The sequence below is a fragment of the Oncorhynchus tshawytscha genome, unplaced genomic scaffold, assembly GCF_018296145.1.
Source record: "Oncorhynchus tshawytscha isolate Ot180627B unplaced genomic scaffold, Otsh_v2.0 Un_contig_6757_pilon_pilon, whole genome shotgun sequence".
Lineage (NCBI taxonomy): Eukaryota > Metazoa > Chordata > Actinopteri > Salmoniformes > Salmonidae > Oncorhynchus > Oncorhynchus tshawytscha.
In genome coordinates, this window is record NW_024609571.1 from 195,893 (window position 1) to 215,000 (window position 19,108).

Here is a 19,108-nt window from a genome sequence, read left to right on the forward strand (position 1 = left end):
TGTGAGCATCATGTGGGCAGCGTGTGAGCATCATGTGGGCAGCGTGTGAGCATCATGTGGGCAGCGTGTGAGCATCATTTGGGCAGCGTGTGAGCATCATGTGGGCAGCGTGTGAGCATCATGTGGGCAGCATGTGAGTATCATGTGGGCAGCGTGTGGGCAGCGTGTGGGCAGCGTGTGGGGAGCATGTGGGCAGCGTGTGGGGAGCATGTGGGCAGCGTGTCATGCGTATGTATGCTTGCACATGTTTACTCAATATGTATGTGTGTATGTGTACTACTCACTAGGTGATTTGCCATGGAAGTAGTTGTAGTATTGTGAGACATATGTCAGAATACTGAGTCTGTCTGGTATCTTCAGGGCCACCATGTCCTCAGCATCTAACAGAGCTGGGATCCCCAACTCATCCTCCGCTACCCGGAACGCCTGGGAACACACAGACAGAAGGCTGGAACACACAGAGAGATAGAAGGCTGGAACACACAGAGAGATAGAAGGCTGGAGCACACAGACAGAAGGCTGGAGCACACAGACAGAAGGCTGGAGCACACAGAGAGATAGAAGGCTGGAGCACACAGACAGAAGGCTGGAGCACACAGAGAGATAGAAGGCTGGAGCACACAGACAGAAGGCTGGAGCACACAGAGAGATAGAAGGCTGGAACACACAGAGAGATAGAAGGCTGGAACACACAGATAGATAGAAGGCTGGAACACACAGAGAGATAGAAGGCTGGAACACACAGAGAGATAGAAGGCTGGAACACACAGAGAGATAGAAGGCTGGAACACACAGAGAGATAGAAGGCTGGAACACACAGAGAGATAGAAGGCTGGAACACACAGAGAGATAGAAGGCTGGAACACACAGATAGATAGAAGGCTGGAGCACACAGAGAGATAGAAGGCTGGAGCACACAGAGAGATAGAAGGCTGGAACACACAGAGAGATAGAAGGCTGGAGCACACAGAGAGATAGAAGGCTGGAACACACAGAGAGATAGAAGGCTGGAACACACAGAGAGATAGAAGGCTGGAGCACACAGAGAGATAGAAGGCTGGAGCACACAGAGAGATAGAAGGCTGGAGCACACAGAGAGATAGAAGGCTGGAGCACACAGACAGACAGAAGGCTGGAACACACAGATAGATAGAAGGCTGGAGCACACAGATAGATAGAAGGCTGGAACACACAGAGAGATAGAAGGCTGGAACACACAGAGAGATAGAAGGCTGGAGCACACAGAGAGATAGAAGGCTGGAGCACACAGAGAGATAGAAGGCTGGAGCACACAGAGAGATAGAAGGCTGGAGCACACAGAGAGATAGAAGGCTGGAACACACAGAGAGATAGAAGGCTGGAGCACACAGAGAGATAGAAGGCTGGAACACACAGAGAGATAGAAGGCTGGAACACACAGACAGAAGGCTGGAGCACACAGAGAGATAGAAGGCTGGAGCACACAGAGAGATAGAAGGCTGGAACACACAGAGAGATAGAAGGCTGGAGCACACAGAGATAGAAGGCTGGAACACACAGATAGATAGAAGGCTGGAACACACAGACAGAAGGCTGGAACACACAGAGAGATAGAAGGCTGGAACACACAGAGAGATAGAAGGCTGGAGCACACAGAGAGATAGAAGGCTGGAACACACAGAGAGATAGAAGGCTGGAGCACACAGATAGATAGAAGGCTGGAACACACAGAGAGATAGAAGGCTGGAGCACACAGACAGAAGGCTGGAGCACACAGACAGAAGGCTGTACACCTGGGAACACAGAACAATAAGGCAGGACAAAGCGTCTTCCCCCTCAGCAGGCTGAAAATATTTGGCATGAGTCCCCAGATCCTCCAAAAGTTCTACAGTTGCACCATTGAGCGCATCTTGACTGGCTAGATCACCGCTTGGTACGGAAACTACTCGGCCTCCGACCGCAAGGCGCTACAGATAGAGGGCTGGAACACACAGACAGAGGGTAGGCAAGGCACTACAGAGGGTAGTGCGTACGGCCCAGTACATCACTGGGGCCAAGCTTCCTGCCATCCAGGACCTCTATACCAGACGGTGTCAGAGGAAGGCCCTAAAAATTGTCAGACTAAAGCCACCCCAGTCATAGACTGTTCTCACGTCTGCTACTGCACGGCAAGTGGTACCGATGCACCAAGTCTGGAACCAACAGGACCCTGACCAGCTTCTTCCCCAAGCCGTAAGACTGATAAATAGTTAGCCAGCAGCTACCCAGACTTTCTACATAGGACCCCCCTTACCTCGTACCCCTACACACTGACTCAATACTGGTACCCCGTGTATAGAGCCAAGTTATCGTTACCCAGTGTGTGTATAGAGCCAAGTTATCGTTACCCAGTGTGTGTATAGAGCCAAGTTATCGTTACCCAGTGTGTGTATAGAGCCAAGTTATCGTTACCCAGTGTGTGTATAGAGCCAAGTTATCGTTACCCAGTGTGTGTATAGAGCCAAGTTATCGTTACCCAGTGTGTGTATAGAGCCAAGTTATCGTTACCCAGTGTGTGTATAGAGCCAAGTTATCATTACTCAGTGTGTGTATAGAGCCAAGTTATCGTTACCCAGTGTGTATAGAGCCAAGTTATCGTTACCCAGTGTGTGTATAGAGCCAAGTTATCGTTACTCAGTGTGTGTATAGAGCCAAGTTATCGTTACCCAGTGTGTGTATAGAGCCAAGTTATCGTTACCCAGTGTGTGTATAGAGCCAAGTTATCGTTACCCAGTGTGTGTATAGAGCCAAGTTATCATTACTCAGTGTGTGTATAGAGCCAAGTTATCGTTACTCAGTGTGTGTATAGAGCCAAGTTATCGTTACTCAGTGTGTGTATAGAGCCAAGTTATCATTACTCAGTGTGTGTATAGAGCCAAGTTATCGTTACCCAGTGTGTGTATAGAGCCAAGTTATCATTACTCAGTGTGTGTATAGAGCCAAGTTATCGTTACCCAGTGTGTGTATAGAGCAAAGTTATCGTTACTCAGTGTGTGTATAGAGCCAAGTTATCATTACTCAGTGTGTGTATAGAGCCAAGTTATCGTTACTCAGTGTGTTTATTGACGTGTGATTACTGTTGTAGTACTTGTCTATGTTCTTTCTCTCTGCCTTGTTGGGAAGGACCAATCAGCTGTTAGTCTACACCTGTTGTTTACAAAGCATGTGATTTCGATATTGTTATCAAGATTGACAGAACCATGCTACAACACACTGTAGATATGGAGATCTGCTGACTCAGGGACTGTTCTATAGTGGCAGAGACTCAGAGACAAGGTGTGGTTCTCATTCCAACACTCCTATTGGTCTATAGAGGCAGAGACTCAGAGACAAGGTGTGGTTCTCATTCCAACACTCCCATTGGTCTATAGAGGCAGAGACAAGGTGTGGTTCTCATTCCAACACTCCCATTGGTCTATAGAGGCAGAGACAAGGTGTGGTTCTCATTCCAACACTCCCATTGGTCTATAGAGGCAGAGACAAGGTGTGGTTCTCATTCCAACACTCCCATTGGTCTATAGAGGCAGAGACAAGGTGTTGTTCTCATTCCAACACTCCCATTGGTCTATAGAGGCAGAGACAAGGTGTTGTTCTCATTCCAACACTCCCATTGGTCTATAGAGGCAGAGACAAGGTGTTGTTCTCATTCCAACACTCCCATTGGTCCACAGAGGCAGAGACAAGGTGTGGTTCTCATTCCAACACTCCCATTGGTCTATAGAGGCAGAGACAAGGTGTTGTTCTCATTCCAACACTCCCATTGGTCTATAGAGGCAGAGACAAGGTGTTGTTCTCATTCCAACACTCCCATTGGTCTATAGAGGCAGAGACTCAGAGACAAAGTGTTGTTGTCATTCCAACACTCCCATTGGTCTATGGAAGCAGAGACTCGGAGACAAAGCGTTGTTGTCATTCCAATACTCCCACACCACACGACTGGAATAGCTGGTAAAGTGACTGTGTGTGAGAAAGAGAGATGTCTTTGTTACTATTTCAGTGTTTGAGAAATCCCTGTCCACTAATTTATGAATTTGCTCGGCAGAATGTGAGTTAACTCCTTGTTTACAGTAACTGCTATGTACGTCTCAGTGTTTTAATGGACTGTCTGTGTGAATACAGCCTGAGCAACTGAAGTAGCGGGCCTGGCTGGCTGGCCTGGCTGGCTGGCTGGCCTGGCAGGCTGGCTGGCCTGGTTCTAAAGCTGCATATTTAGACCAGAACAAAAAGTATGAAAAGAAAACAGACAAGGCAGAACAGGACAGATCCCAGCAATGATTCAGGACAGAAAGAAACAGACATGTAAAGACAGAACAGGACAGATCCCAGCAATGATTCAGGACAGAAAGAAACAGACATGTAAAGACAGAACAGGACAGATCCCAGCAATGATTCAGGACAGAAAGAAACAGACATGTAAAGGCAGGACAGGACAGATCCCAGCAATGATTCAGGACAGAAAGAGAAACCATTGCAGGACCATCAACAGTCTGGAGTTCTTGGGAATTTCTCTTGTTAGATTCCTCACTTTCCTGTCAGAAATGTTCCTGGCTTTCTTCATGACTGGGAGAAAGAATGGAAAGCCCGGGGGTTTCAACAGTCAAAGTGTGTGTGTGTGTGTATATATACAGTGGGGCAAAAAAGTATTTAGTCAGCCACCAATTGTGCAAGTTCTCCCACTTAAACAGATGAGAGAGGCCTGTAATTTTCATCATAGGTACACTTCAACTATGACAGACAAAATGAGAAGAAAAAAATCCAGAAAATCACATTGTAGGATTTTTAATGAATTTATATGCAAATTATGGCGGAAAATAAGTATTTGGTCAATAGCAAAAGTTTATGTCAGTACTTTGTTTTATACCCTTTTGTTGGCAATGACAGAGGTCAAACTTTTCTGTAAGTCTTCACAAGGTTTTCACACACTGTTGCTGGTATTTTGGCCCATTCCTCCATGCAGATCTCCTCTAGAGCAGTGATGTTTTGGGGCTGTTGCTGGGCAACACAGACTTTCAACTCCCTCCAAAGATTTTCTATGGGGTTGAGATCTGGAGACTGGCTAGGCCACTCCAGGACCTTGAAATGCTTCTTACGAAGCCACTCCTTTGTTGCCCGGGCGGTGTGTTTGGGATCATTGTCATGCTGAAAGACCCAGCCACGTTTCATCTTCAATGCCCTTGCTGATGGAAGGAGGTTCACACTCAAAATCTCACGATGCATGGCCCCATTCATTCTTTCCTTTACACGGATCAGTCGTCCTGGTCCCTTTGCAGAAAAACAGCCCCAAAGCATGATGTTTCCATCCCCATGCTTCACAGTAGGTATGGTGTTCTTTGGATGCAACTCAGGATTCTTTGTCCTCCAAACACAACGAGTTGAGTTTTTACCAAAAAGTTATATTTTGGTTTCATCTGACCATATGACATTCTCCCAATCTTCTTCTGGATCATCCAAATGCTCTCTAGCAAACTTCAGACGGGCCTGGACATGTACTGGCTGAAGCAGGGGGACACGTCTGGCACTGCAGGATTTGAGTCCCTGGCGCCGTAGTGTGTTACTGATAGTAGGCTTTGTTACTTTGGTCCCAGCTCTCTGCAGGTCATTCACTAGGTCCCCCCGTGTGGTTCTGGGATTTTTGCTCACCGTTCTTGTGATAATTTTGACCCCACGGGGTGAGATCTTGCGTGGAGCCCCAGATCGAGGGAGATTATCAGTGGTCTTGTATGTCTTCCATTTCCTAATAATTGCTCCCACAGTTGATTTCTTCAAACCAAGCTGCTTACCTATTGCAGATTCAGTCTTCCCAGCCTGGTGCAGGTCTACAATTTTGTTTCTGGTGTCCTTTGACAGCTCTTTGGTCTTGGCCATAGTGGAGTTTGGAGTGTGACTGTTTGAGGTTGTGAACAGATGTCTTTTATACTGATAACTTCAAACAGGTGCCATTAATACAGGTAACGAGTGGAGCACAGAGGAGCCTCTTAAAGAAGAAGTTACAGGTCTGTGGGAGCCAGAAATCTTGCTTGTTTGTAGGTGACCAAATACTTATTTTCCACGATAATTTGCAAATAAATTCATTAAAAATCCTACAATGTGATTTTCTGGATAACCTCCCTTCTCTCTCTCTCCCTGCCCTGAGGAAAACCTCCAGGCTAACCTCTCCCTGCTCTGAGGAAACCTCCAGGCTAACCTCTCCCTGCTCTGAGGAAATCTCCAGGCTAACCTCTCCCTGCTCTGAGGTAACCTCCAGGCTAACCTCTCCTTTCCCTCTCCTTGTCCTGAGGAATCCTCCAGGCTAAACTCTCCCTTCTCTCTCCCTGTCCTGAGGAAACCTCCAGGTCAACCTCTCCCTTCTCTCTCCCTGCCCTGAGGAAACATCCAGGCTAACCTCTCCCGTCTCTCTCCCTGCTCTGAGGAAACCTCCAGGCTAACCTCTCCCTGTCCTGAGGAAACCTCCAGGCTAACCTCTCCCTTCTCTCTCCATGCTCCGAGGAAACCTCCAGGCTAACCTCTCCCTTCTCTCTCCCTGTCCTGAGGAAACCTCCAGGTTAACCTCTCCCTTCCCTACCTCCAGGCAAACCTCTCCCTGTCCTGAGGAAACCTCCAGGCTAACCTCTCCCTGTCCTGAGGAAACCTCCAGGCTAACCTCTCCCTGTCCTGGGGAAATCTCCAGGCTAACCTCTCCCTGTCCTGAGGAAACCTCCAGGCTAACCTCTCCCTTCTCTACCTCCAGGCTAACCTCTCCCTGCCCCGAGGAAACCTCCAGGCTAACCTATCCCTGCTCTGAGGAAACCTCCAGGCTAACCTCTCCCTGCTCTGAGGAAACCTTCAGGCTAACCTCTCCCTGCTCTGAGGAAACCTCCAGGTTAACCTCTCCCTGCTCTGAGGAAACCTCCAGGTTAACCTCTCCCTGCTCTGAGGAAACCTCCAGGCTAACCTCTCCCTGCTCTGAGGTAACCTCCAGGCTAATCTCTCCTTTCCCTCTCCTTGTCCTGAGGAAACCTCCAGGCTAACCTCTCCCTGTCCTGAGGAAACCTCCAGGCTAACCCCTCCCTTCTCTCTCCATGCTCTGAGGAAACCTCCAGGCTAACCTCTCCCTTCTCTCTCCCTGTCCTGAGGAAACCTCCAGGTTAACCTCTCCCTTCCCTACCTCCAGGCAAACCTCTCCCTGTCCTGAGGAAACCTCCAGGCTAACCTCTCCCTGTCCTGAGGAAACCTCCAGGCTAACCTCTCCCTGTCCTGGGGAAACCTCCAGGCTAACCTCTCCCTGTCCTGAGGAAACCTCCAGGTTAACCTATCCCTTCCCTGAGGAAACCTCCAGGCTAACCTCTCCCTTCTCTACCTCCAGGCTAACCTCTCCCTGCCCTGAGGAAACCTCCAGGCTAACCTCTCCCTGCTCTGAGGAAACCTCCAGGCTAACCTCTCCCTGCTCTGAGGAAACCTCCAGGTTAACCTCTCCCTGCTCTGAGGAAACCTCCAGGCAAACCTCTCCCTGCTCTGAGGTAACCTCCAGGCTAACCTCTCCCTGCTCTGAGGTAACCTCCAGGCTAACCTCTCCTTTCCCTCTCCCTGCACTGAGGAAAACTCCAGGCAAACCTCTCCCTGCTCTGAGGTAACCTCCAGGCTAACCTCTCCCTGCTCTGAGGTAACCTCCAGGCTAACCTCTCCTTTCCCTCTCCCTGCCCTGAGGAAAACTCCAGGCTAACCTCTCCCTTCTCTCTCTCTCCCTGCCCTGAGGAAAACCTCCAGGCTAACCTCTCCCTGCTCTGAGGAAACCTCCAGGCTAACCTCTCCCTGCTCTGAGGAAATCTCCAGGCTAACCTCTCCCTGCTCTGAGGTAACCTCCAGGCTAACCTCTCCCTTCTCTTTCCCTGTCCTGAGGAAACCTCCAGGCTAACCTCTCCCTTCTCTCTCCATGCTCTGAGGAAACCTCCAGGCTAACCTCTCCCTTCTCTCTCCATGCTCTGAGGAAACCTCCAGGTTAACCTCTCCCTTCCCTACCTCCAGGCAAACCTCTCCCTGCCCTGAGGAAACCTCCAGGCTAACCTCTCCCTTCTCTCTCCCTGCCCTGAGGAAACATCCAGGCTAACCTCTCCCTGTCCTGAGGAAACCTCCAGGCTAACCTCTCCCTTCTCACTCCATGCTCTGAGGAAACCTCCAGGCTAACCTCTCCATGCTCTGAGGAAATCTCCAGGCTAACCTCTCCCTGTCCTGAGGAAACCTCCAGGCTAACCTCTCCCTGTCCTGAGGAAACCTCCAGGCTAAACTCCCTGCCCTGAGGAAACCTCCAGGCTAACCTCCCTGCCCTGAGGAAACCTCCAGGCTAACCTCTCCCTTGTCTCTCCCTGTCCTGAGAAAACCTCCAAGCTAACCTCTCCCTGCTCTGAGGTAACCTCCAGGTTAACCTCTCCCTGTCCTGAGAAAAGGGAGGAACAACATCATTCCAATACAAAAGTGAAAGTTTATGTGTGGAATCTAACGGGAGAAATTCCCACAAATGTCCAACTGTTGATATGGCCCTGTTTTGCTTTCAGATGATACGTAACTATGGCAACTACATCAATCATTAATAACTGAACTGGCCTGCATGACACAGAGCTGTGGGTAGTCTGAGCACCAGTCTCTTTAGCTAACATGCCACTCCTTGTCATTGCCATAGAGACGGGGTCTCTGGCGATCTCAACGTTCAATACGCAGCTGGTTTACGGCTGAGTTGGTCATTGGTTGTTCGAAATAACAATATTTTCCATGAGGCTAGAATGTTACTGTAGTTCTATATCAGAATAATCCAGATGCTAGAATGTTACTGTAGTTCTATATCAGAATAATCCAGAGGCTAGAATGTTACTGTAGTTCTATATCAGAATAATCCAGAGGCTAGAATGTTACTGTAGTTCTATATCAGAATAATCCAGAGGCTAGAATGTTACTGTAGTTCTATATCAGAAGTATAGTGCTAGAGTGTTAATTAAGCCTAGATATATCACTCTACGTAATGAATTGGTGCTAAAATGGTTGTCAGTTTGCTGGAGTTTATGGTCTGGAGTGACAGTCAGTTGGCTGTATAATCTATAGTAGTCTATGGTGAGGAGTAGGGAGATTTAGCTGGCTGTATTGTCTATGGTGAGACTCAGCTGGTTGTATTATCTATAGTAGTCTATGGTGAGACTCAGCTGGTTGTATAATCTATAGTCGTCTATGGTGAGACTCAGCTGGTTGTATAATCTATAGCAGTCTATGATGTGGAGTAGTGAGACTCAGCTAGTTGTATAATCTATAGTAGTCTATGTTGTGGAGTAGTGAGACTCAGCTGGTTGTATAATCTATAGTCGTCTATGGTGAGACTCAGCTGGTTGTATAATCTATAGCAGTCTATGTTGTGGAGTAGTGAGACTCAGCTGGTTGTATAATCTATAGTAGTCTATGTTGTGGAGTAGTGACTCAGCTGGTTGTATAATCTATAGCAGTCTATGATGTGGAGTAGTGAGACTCAGCTGGTTGTATAATCTATAGTCGTCTATGGTGAGACTCAGCTGGTTGTATTATCTATAGCAGTCTATGTTGTGGAGTAGTGAGACTCAGCTGGTTGTATAATCTATAGTAGTCTATGGTGAGACTCAGCTGGTTGTATTATCTATAGTAGTCTATGGTGAGACTCAGCTGGTTGTATTATCTATAGTAGTCTATGATGTAGAGTAGTGAGACTCAGCTGGTTGTATAATCTATAGTCGTCTATGGTGAGACTCAGCTGGTTGTATAATCTATAGTCGTCTATGGTGAGACTCAGCTGGTTGTATTATCTATAGTAGTCTATGGTGAGACTCAGCTGGTTGTATTATCTATAGTAGTCTATGGTGAGACTCAGCTGGTTGTATTATCTATAGTAGTCTATGGTGAGACTCAGCTGGTTGTATAATCTATAGTCGTCTATGGTGAGACTCAGCTGGTTGTATAATCTATAGCAGTCTATGTTGTGGAGTAGTGAGACTCAGCTGGTTGTATAATCTATAGTAGTCTATGTTGTGGAGTAGTGAGACTCAGCTGGTTGTATTATCTATAGTCGTCTATGGTGAGATTCAGCTGGTTGTATAATCTATAGTCGTCTATGGTGAGACTCAGCTGGTTGTATAATCTATAGCAGTCTATGATGTGGAGTAGTGAGACTCAGCTGGTTGTATAATCTATAGTAGTCTATGGTGAGACTCAGCTGGTTGTATAATCTATAGCAGTCTATGATGTGGAGTAGTGAGACTCAGCTGGTTGTATAATCTATAGTCGTCTATGGTGAGACTCAGCTGGTTGTATTATCTATAGCAGTCTATGTTGTGGAGTAGTGAGACTCAGCTGGTTGTATAATCTATAGTAGTCTATGGTGAGGAGTAGTGAGACTCAGCTGGTTGTATTATCTATAGTAGTCTATGGTGAGACTCAGCTGGTTGTATAATCTATAGTAGTCTATGGTGAGACTCAGCTGGTTGTATAATCTATAGTAGTCTATGGTGAGACTCAGCTGGTTGTATAATCTATAGCAGTCTATGTTGTGGAGTCGTGAGACTCAGCTGGTTGTATAATCTATAGTAGTCTATGTTGTGGAGTAGTGAGACTCAGCTGGTTGTATAATCTATAGTAGTCTATGGTGAGGAGTAGTGAGACTCAGCTGGTTGTATTATCTATAGTAGTCTATGGTGAGACTCAGCTGGTTGTATAATCTATAGTAGTCTATGGTGAGACTCAGCTGGTTGTATAATCTATAGTAGTCTATGGTGAGACTCAGCTGGTTGTATAATCTATAGCAGTCTATGTTGTGGAGTCGTGAGACTCAGCTGGTTGTATAATCTATAGTAGTCTATGTTGTGGAGTAGTGAGACTCAGCTGGTTGTATAATCTATAGTAGTCTATGGTGAGGAGTAGTGAGACTCAGCTGGTTGTATTATCTATAGTAGTCTATGGTGAGACTCAGCTGGTTGTATAATCTATAGTAGTCTATGGTGAGACTCAGCTGGTTGTATAATCTATAGTAGTCTATGGTGAGACTCAGCTGGTTGTATAATCTATAGCAGTCTATGTTGTGGAGTCGTGAGACTCAGCTGGTTGTATAATCTATAGTAGTCTATGATGTGGAGTAGTGAGACTCAGCTGGTTGTATAATCTATAGTAGTCTATGGTGAGACTCAGCTGGTTGTATAATCTATAGTAGTCTATGGTGAGACTCAGCTGGTTGTATTATCTATAGTAGTCTATGTCTGTGTGTGTTCATCAGTAACTTACCAGGTGGTTGTTGTCATAGACATTCTCCTTCATCAGGGAATCAAAGTCACTGAGGAGAAGAAGCACAGATTAGGTTAGTCACACCACTGACACCTGGCATTATTCCCTGGATCTCACACCACACTGACGCAAGCTACCTGCCATTATTCCCTGGATCTCACACCCCACTGACGCAAGCTACCTCCTATTACTCCCTGGATCTCACACCCCACTGACGCAAGCTACCTCCTATTACTCCCTGGATCTCACACCCCACTGACGCAAGCTACCTGCCATTATTCCCTGGATCTCACACCCCACTGACGCAAGCTACCTCCTATTATTCCCTGGATCTCACACCCCACTGACGCAAGCTACCTCCTATTATTCCCTGGATCTCACACCCCACTGACGCAAGCTACCTCCTATTATTCCCTGGATCTCACACCCCACTGACGCAAGCTACCTCCTATTATTCCCTGGATCTCACACCCCACTGACGCAAGCTACCTCCTATTATTCCCTGGATCTCACACCCCACTGACGCAAGCTACCTCCTATTATTCCCTGGATCTCACACCCCACTGACGCAAGCTACATCCTATTATTCCCTGGATCTCACACCCCACTGACGCAAGCTACCTCCTATTATTCCCTGGATCTCACACCCCACTGACGCAAGCTACCTCCTATTATTCCCTGGATCTCACACCCCACTGACGCAAGCTACCTCCTATTATTCCCTGGATCTCACACCCCACTGACGCAAGCTACCTCCTATTATTCCCTGGATCTCACACCCCACTGACGCAAGCTACCTCCTATTATTCCCTGGATCTCACACCCCACTGACGCAAGCTACCTCCTATTATTCCCTGGATCTCACACCCCACTGACGCAAGCTACCTCCTATTATTCCCTGGATCTCACACCCCACTGACGCAAGCTACCTCCTATTATTCCCTGGATCTCACACCCCACTGACGCAAGCTACCTCCTATTATTCCCTGGATCTCACACCCCACTGACGCAAGCTACCTCCTATTATTCCCTGGATCTCACACCCCACTGACGCAAGCTACCTCCTATTATTCCCTGGATCTCACACCCCACTGACGCAAGCTACCTCCTATTATTCCCTGGATCTCACACCCCACTGACGCAAGCTACCTCCTATTATTCCCTGGATCTCACACCCCACTGACGCAAGCTACCTCCTATTATTCCCTGGATCTCACACCCCACTGACGCAAGCTACCTCCTATTATTCCCTGGATCTCACACCCCACTGACGCAAGCTACCTCCTATTATTCCCTGGATCTCACACCCCACTGACGCAAGCTACCTCCTATTATTCCCTGGATCTCACACCCCACTGATGCAAGCTACCTCCTATTATTCCCTGGATCTCACACCCCACTGACGCAAGCTACCTCCTATTATTCCCTGGATCTCACACCCCACTGATGCAAGCTACCTCCTATTATTCCCTGGATCTCACACCCCACTGATGCAAGCTACCTCCTATTATTCCCTGGATCTCACACCCCACTGATGCAAGGTACACCCCACTGATGCAAGCTACCTCCTATTATTCCCTGGATCTCACACCCCACTGATGCAAGCTACACCCCACTGATGCAAGCTACCTCCTATTATTCCCTGGATCTCACACCCCACTGATGCAAGCTACCTCCTATTATTCCCTGGATCTCACACCCCACAGATGCAAGCTACCTCCTATTATTCCCTGTATCTCACACCCCACTGATGCAAGCTACCTCCTATTATTCCCTGGATCTCATACCCCAGTGATGCAAGCTACCTCCTATTACTCCCTGGATCTCACACCCCACTGATGCAAGCTACCTGGCATTATTCCCTGGATCTCACACCCCACTGACGCAAGCTACCTCCTATTATTCCCTGGATCACAATCTAGTCCAAAGGAGGCTGGTGGCACCTTGATTGGGGAGAACGGGCTCGTGGTAATGGCTGGAGCGGAATCAGTGGAGTGGTGTCACAATATAATCAAACATTCCATTCGCTCAGACTCCTTTGCAGAATCAGTGGAGTGGTGTCACAATATGTCAAACATTCCATTCGCTCCGACTCCTTTGCAGAATCAGTGGAGTGGTGTCACAATATGTCAAACATTCCATTCGCTCTGACTCCTTTGCAGAATCAGTGGAGTGGTGTCACAATATAATCAAACATTCCATTCGCTCAGACTCCTTTGCAGAATCAGTGGAGTGGTGTCACAATATGTCAAACATTCCATTCGCTCCGACTCCTTTGCAGAATCAGTGGAGTGGTGTCACAATATGTCAAACATTCCATTCGCTCCGACTCCTTTGCAGAATCAGTGGAGTGGTGTCACAATATGTCAAACATTCCATTCGCTCCGACTCCTTTGCAGAATTAGTAGAGTGGTGTCACAATATAATCAAACATTCCATTCGCTCCGACTCCTTTGCAGAATCAGTGGAGTGGTGTCACAATATAATCAAACATTCCATTCGCTCCGACTCCTTTGCAGAATCAGTAGAGTGGTGTCACAATATAATCAAACATTCCATTCACTCAGACTCCTTTGCAGAATCAGTAGAGTGGTGTCACAATATAATCAAACATTCCATTCGCTCCGACTCCTTTGCAGAATCATTCAAAAACATCTTCACTTGAGAACCTCACCATCATAATGACAGCGTCAATGTCACTCCATCTTATGACCAGTGATTCACTTTGCTATTATTAAAATGTCAAAATGCAACTCAGAGTCAGTCTGACACACACCAGTTTTCCACTGATTCTATAAAAAATATATATATTTGGGTCTTTAGACGGAATTCACCGGAGTGAAACATGTGGAAATGATGCCTTGTCATTCAGACAGTAGACTGCCCAGGCTACTGATTATCTCAAATAGTTAATGTTATGTTTAGACGGTTACCCTGTCCCCTACTGTTTACTGTAAACCTGTAATCTACTGTGTCTTTAAAAAAAATAAACATTTGACAAAAGACTACACTTTATCACTGATGAGATTTTCCCCCGATATACAGATATTGTTGTATTCAGAAATCGTGTTAAATTCCGTTTTTAATTTGGGGATTATTTTACAAATCGAAAGGAAGCACAAATGTTTACTGCCACGTTGAGTAAGAGTTGTAGGGTTTTCATGTCCAAGTTGTTAGGCTACTGATACTTACAGGGAACTACCTCCAGGCAACATCAACATAATATTTATTTCGTGTTGCATACAAGGGCTACTTTGTTGCAGTGAATACAGGTTACGCTGTGTCACCATAAAGACAAAAATCAAGACTCATTCCTTGTTAAACTGTCGAGTTTATCCACTTCCTCATAGAATTTCGCAACTCTCGAAGTAGTTCTATCGATACTGCCCTCTACTTACATGAGGTCGGGTCTGTTTCGGTGAATGAGGGCGCAGAAAGCCATCCCGTCCCTGAAAGAAGTGGTCATGTTGGTGATAGTGACATCTCTGTAACCCTGAACCTGGAGCTTACACCACTGTTGTAGCGCTTTCACCGCCGACATCCTGGTTCTCTGCCGAAACCCCGAACCGAGTGTAAAGCGGCAAGACGCGATCCAAGTTCACGAACTGACCGCAACAAAGTGAGTTTCCACAACTTGAAAAAATAGACGAGTGACTGAAATCCCAATTACGGGAAAAAAAAATGTTTTGATCCAACTTCTGACGAATGATTAGGGGAAACCTCATTAAAAAAGAGAGAGAGAGACAAAGTCGTCCGCGTGGTTTTGTTCAACGAGTTATATAAATACACTAGATAACACATAGGGGTTGAAGCCACCGTGCCTCCATCTTGTCACTCCCCCACCGATGGAAAACATTCCGGAAGAAATATAAATCCATGTATTTTTTGTCAACATTCGTTAACGCCACATTTATTCTATTACAGACGCCACAATGCATACTTTACATTATGTGAGCTAAACATAAACAATAAATATATAAAAACATCTTTCTTAAAGAATAATTTTGGGGAGATTACTAATGTTACTGTCCACACTACAAAACAACAAATACACGTAATTTTGTCCTTGAAACATTTAATTGAAATGCTGTATAATTCCATTCATTCCTATGGAGGACTGCTACTGGGGAGTACCAATATGGCCGACCGGTGTCTTCAAAGTCTCTCAATGGCCATTACATAGTATATTCCATCTAGTGTTGATATACATCCTGAGTCTGTTTGGCAATCAAATAAAAACTGATTTGATACCTGAAAAGGTTTCCTGTCGTGTAAAATGGGCGGAGTCAAACGGGTACTTTCTGGGAAAAGGGGGTGATTTCTGATATCGGAGTTTCTTGATAATAACTTACACCCATTGACGCCCGTCATCGGTCCATGGCTGTTTCTTTTGAGAGAGAGAGAGAGAGAGAGAGAGAGAGGGACAGAGAGAGAGAGAGAGAGAGAGAGGGGGACAGACAGAGAGAGAGACAACGTGTACAACGTAGAACACCAAATAATGCATGCAGAGCAGAATTAGGCCGATACCCACTAATTATCAAAATCCAGAAAAGAGCTGTTAAATTCTACAACCACCTAAAAGGAAGCGATTCACAAACCTTCTATAACAAAGCCATCACCTACAGAGAGATGAACCTGGAGAAGAGTCCCTAAGCAAGCTGGTCCTGGGGCTCTGTTCACAAACACAAACACACACTACAGAGCCCCAGGACAGCAGCACAATTAGACCCAACCAAATCATGAGAAAACAAAAAGATAACTACTTAACACATTGGAAAGAATTAACAAAAAAAAACAGAGCAAACTAGAATGCTATTTGGCCCTACACAGAGAGTACACAGCGGCAGAATACCTGACCACTGTGACTGACCCAAAATTAAGGAAAGCCTTGACTATGTACAGACTCAGTGAGCATAGCCTTGCTATTGAGAAAGGCCGCCGTAGGCAGACATGGCTCTCAAGAGAAGACAGGCTATGTGCTCACTGCCCACAAAATGAGGTGGAAACTGAGCTGCACTTCCTAACCTCCTGCCCAATGTATGACCATATTAGAGACACATATTTCCCTCAGATTACACAGATCCACAAAGAATTCGAAAACAAATCCAATTTTGAAAAACTCCCATATCTACTGGGTGAAATTCCACAGTGTGCCATCACAGCAGCAAGATTTGTGACCTGTTGCCACGAGAAAAGGGCAACCAGTGAAGAACAAACACCATTGTAAATACACCCATATTTATGCTTATTTATTTTATCTTGTGTCCTTTAACCATTTGTACATTGTTAAAACACTGTATATATATATAGAATATGACATTTGTAATGTCTTTACTGTTTTGAAACTTCTGTATGTGTAATGTTTACTGTTAATTTTTGTTGTTTTTCACTTTATATATTCACTTTGTATGTTGTCTACCTCACTTGCTTTGGCAATGTTAACACATGTTTCCCATGCCAATAAAAGCCCTTGAATTGAATTGAATTGAATTGAATTGAGAGAGGGACAGAGAGAGAGAGAGGGACAGAGAGAGAGAGAGAGAGAGAGAGAGGGACAGAGAGAGAGAGAGAGAGAGAGAGAGAGAGAAATAAATAAATAAAGCCCTTGAATTGAATTGAGAGAAAGGAAGGAAGGAAGGAAGCATTGCTCTATTCATGAATTTACAGTATTATTTTTGTTGCAGGAACAAGGAAAGTATCAGTCACAAGAGAGCCATCTACGCGTTTTTGTTTTTCTTTGGTGATCAAATCAAACCGATTAAGTCAACTAGTTTCTGTGGGGGTAGGGGGAGAGAGAAAGCAATGCTCTAGTCATGAATTTACAATTACAGTGATTTTGTTGCGAGAACATGGTAAATATCAGTAGTGAATTTGACATCAAAACCATGTGACTTTCCTTTTGAAGGGCGAGCTGTGTCTGATCTTGGCCTCCATGAAGGGAGGCAGACGCAGGAAAACAGCTGACTCACAGTCGAGGGTGTGGCTTTATGTAACACTTAAAAGGGTTCTTTCACTGTCGACGGGGGGGTTCGTTTGCGTAGCTCTCAACGTACTTTTGGAACACGACACAAACGGAGCTCCGTAGAAAATCACTGTAGAGAGCCCTTAAAACTACCAGGTGGTCCCTGGTCTGCTCTACCTCAACTGACCTGTCAGAGGGGGAGAGAGAGAGAGAGAGAGAGAGGGAGAGAGAGAGAGAGAGAGGGAGAGAGAGAGTGTGTGTGTGTCCAACCTGCCAACCTGTTTCCAGGTAGATATGGGAGGAACTACTACAGTACTATTAACTAGAAACTGATCTGAGATCCTGTCTCCAGGTAGATATGGGAGGAACTACTACAGTACTATTAACTAGAAACTGATCTGAGATCCTGTCTCCAGGTAGATATGGGAGGAACTACTACAGTACTATTAACTAGAAACTGATCTGAGATCCTGTTTCCTGGTAGATATGGGAGGAACTACTACAGTACTATCACCTAGTTACTGATCTGAGATCCTGTTTCCTGGTAGATATGGGAGGAACTACTACAGTACTATTAACTAGTTTTGTCCCATTAATGGTTCAGGTTAGAAGTAGAGAAGAGTAATCTGATTCTAGATTGGTGGTTAGGTTGGTATTTAATGGTTCAGGTTAGAAGTAGAGAAGAGTAATCTGATTCTAGATTGGTGGTTAGGTTGGTATTTAATGGTTCACGTTAGGAGTAGGGAAGAGTAATCTGATTCTAGATTGGTGGTTAGGTTGGTATCGAATGGTTCAGGTTATTCAAACTGAATTGGTCCACTCACACAGACAGCATCGTGAGGAAGGCGCAGCAGCGCCTCTTCAACCTCAGGAGGCTGAAGAAATTTGGCTAGTCACCAAAAGCACTCACAAACTTCTACAGATGCACAATCGAGAGCATCCTGGCGGGCTGTATCACCGCCTGGTATGGCAACTGCACCGCCCTCAACCGTAAGGCTCTCCAGAGGGTAGTGAGGTCTGCACAACGCATCACCGGGGCAAACTACCTGCCCTCCAGGACACCTACACCACCCGATGCTACAGGAAGGCCATAAAGATCATCAAGGACATCAACCACCCGAGCCACTGCCTGTTCACCCCGCTGTCATCCAGAAGGCGAGGTCAGTACAGGTGCATCAAAGCTGGGACCGAGAGACTGAAAAACAGCTTCTATCTCAAGGCCATCAGACTGTTAAACAGCCACCACTAACATTGAGTGGCTACTGCCAACACACTGTCAATGACACTGACTCTACTCCAGCCACTTTAATCATGGGAATTGATGGGAAATGATGTAAATATATCACTAGCCACTTTAAACAATGCTACCTTATATAATGTTACTTACCCTACATTATTCATCTCATATGCATACGTAGATACTGTACTCTATATCATCGACTGCATCCTTATGTAATACATGTATCACTAGCCACTTTAACTATGCCACTTGGTTTACATACTCATCTCATATGTATATACTGTACTCGATATCATCTACTATATCTTGCCTATGCTGCTCTGTACCATCACTCATTCATATATCCTTATGTACATATTCTTTATCCCCTTACGCTGTGTATAAGACAGTAGTTTTTTGGAATTGTTAGTTAGATTACTTGTTGGTTATTACTGCATTGTCGGAACTAGAAGCACAAGCATTTCGCTACACTCGCATTAACATCTGCTAACCATGTGTATGTGACAAATAAAATTTGATTTGATTTGATTTGAAGTAGAGAAGAGTAATCTGATTCTAGATTGGTGGTTAGGTTGGTATCTAATGGTTCAGGTTAGGAGTAGGGAAGAGTAATCTGATTCTAGATC

General features: G+C 45.8%; 1 protein-coding gene and 1 long non-coding RNA gene across 2 annotated transcripts in view; both read right to left on the reverse strand.

Moving 5' to 3' along the window:
* Nucleotides 1-15,112, reverse strand: part of LOC121845178 (MICAL-like protein 2) — a 54,630-nt gene extending 39,518 nt beyond the window's left edge. Inside the window, exons 1-3 of the mRNA XM_042315965.1 lie at nucleotides 14,679-15,112; nucleotides 11,281-11,329; nucleotides 285-426 (exon numbers count right to left, since the gene is read on the reverse strand). Of these exons, the coding sequence (XP_042171899.1) occupies nucleotides 285-426; nucleotides 11,281-11,329; nucleotides 14,679-14,821 (334 nt within the window). The 5' untranslated portion in view covers nucleotides 14,822-15,112. The remainder of the gene's footprint in view (nucleotides 1-284; nucleotides 427-11,280; nucleotides 11,330-14,678) is intronic.
* On the reverse strand, nucleotides 7,879-11,248 carry LOC121845177. Its single transcript, XR_006082413.1, has 3 exons — nucleotides 8,329-11,248; nucleotides 8,213-8,266; nucleotides 7,879-8,135 (listed from the first exon to the last, which is right to left on the reverse strand). It is a non-coding gene; the product is annotated as an uncharacterized LOC121845177 (long non-coding RNA).
* Nucleotides 15,113-19,108: the final 3,996 nt, after the last annotated feature.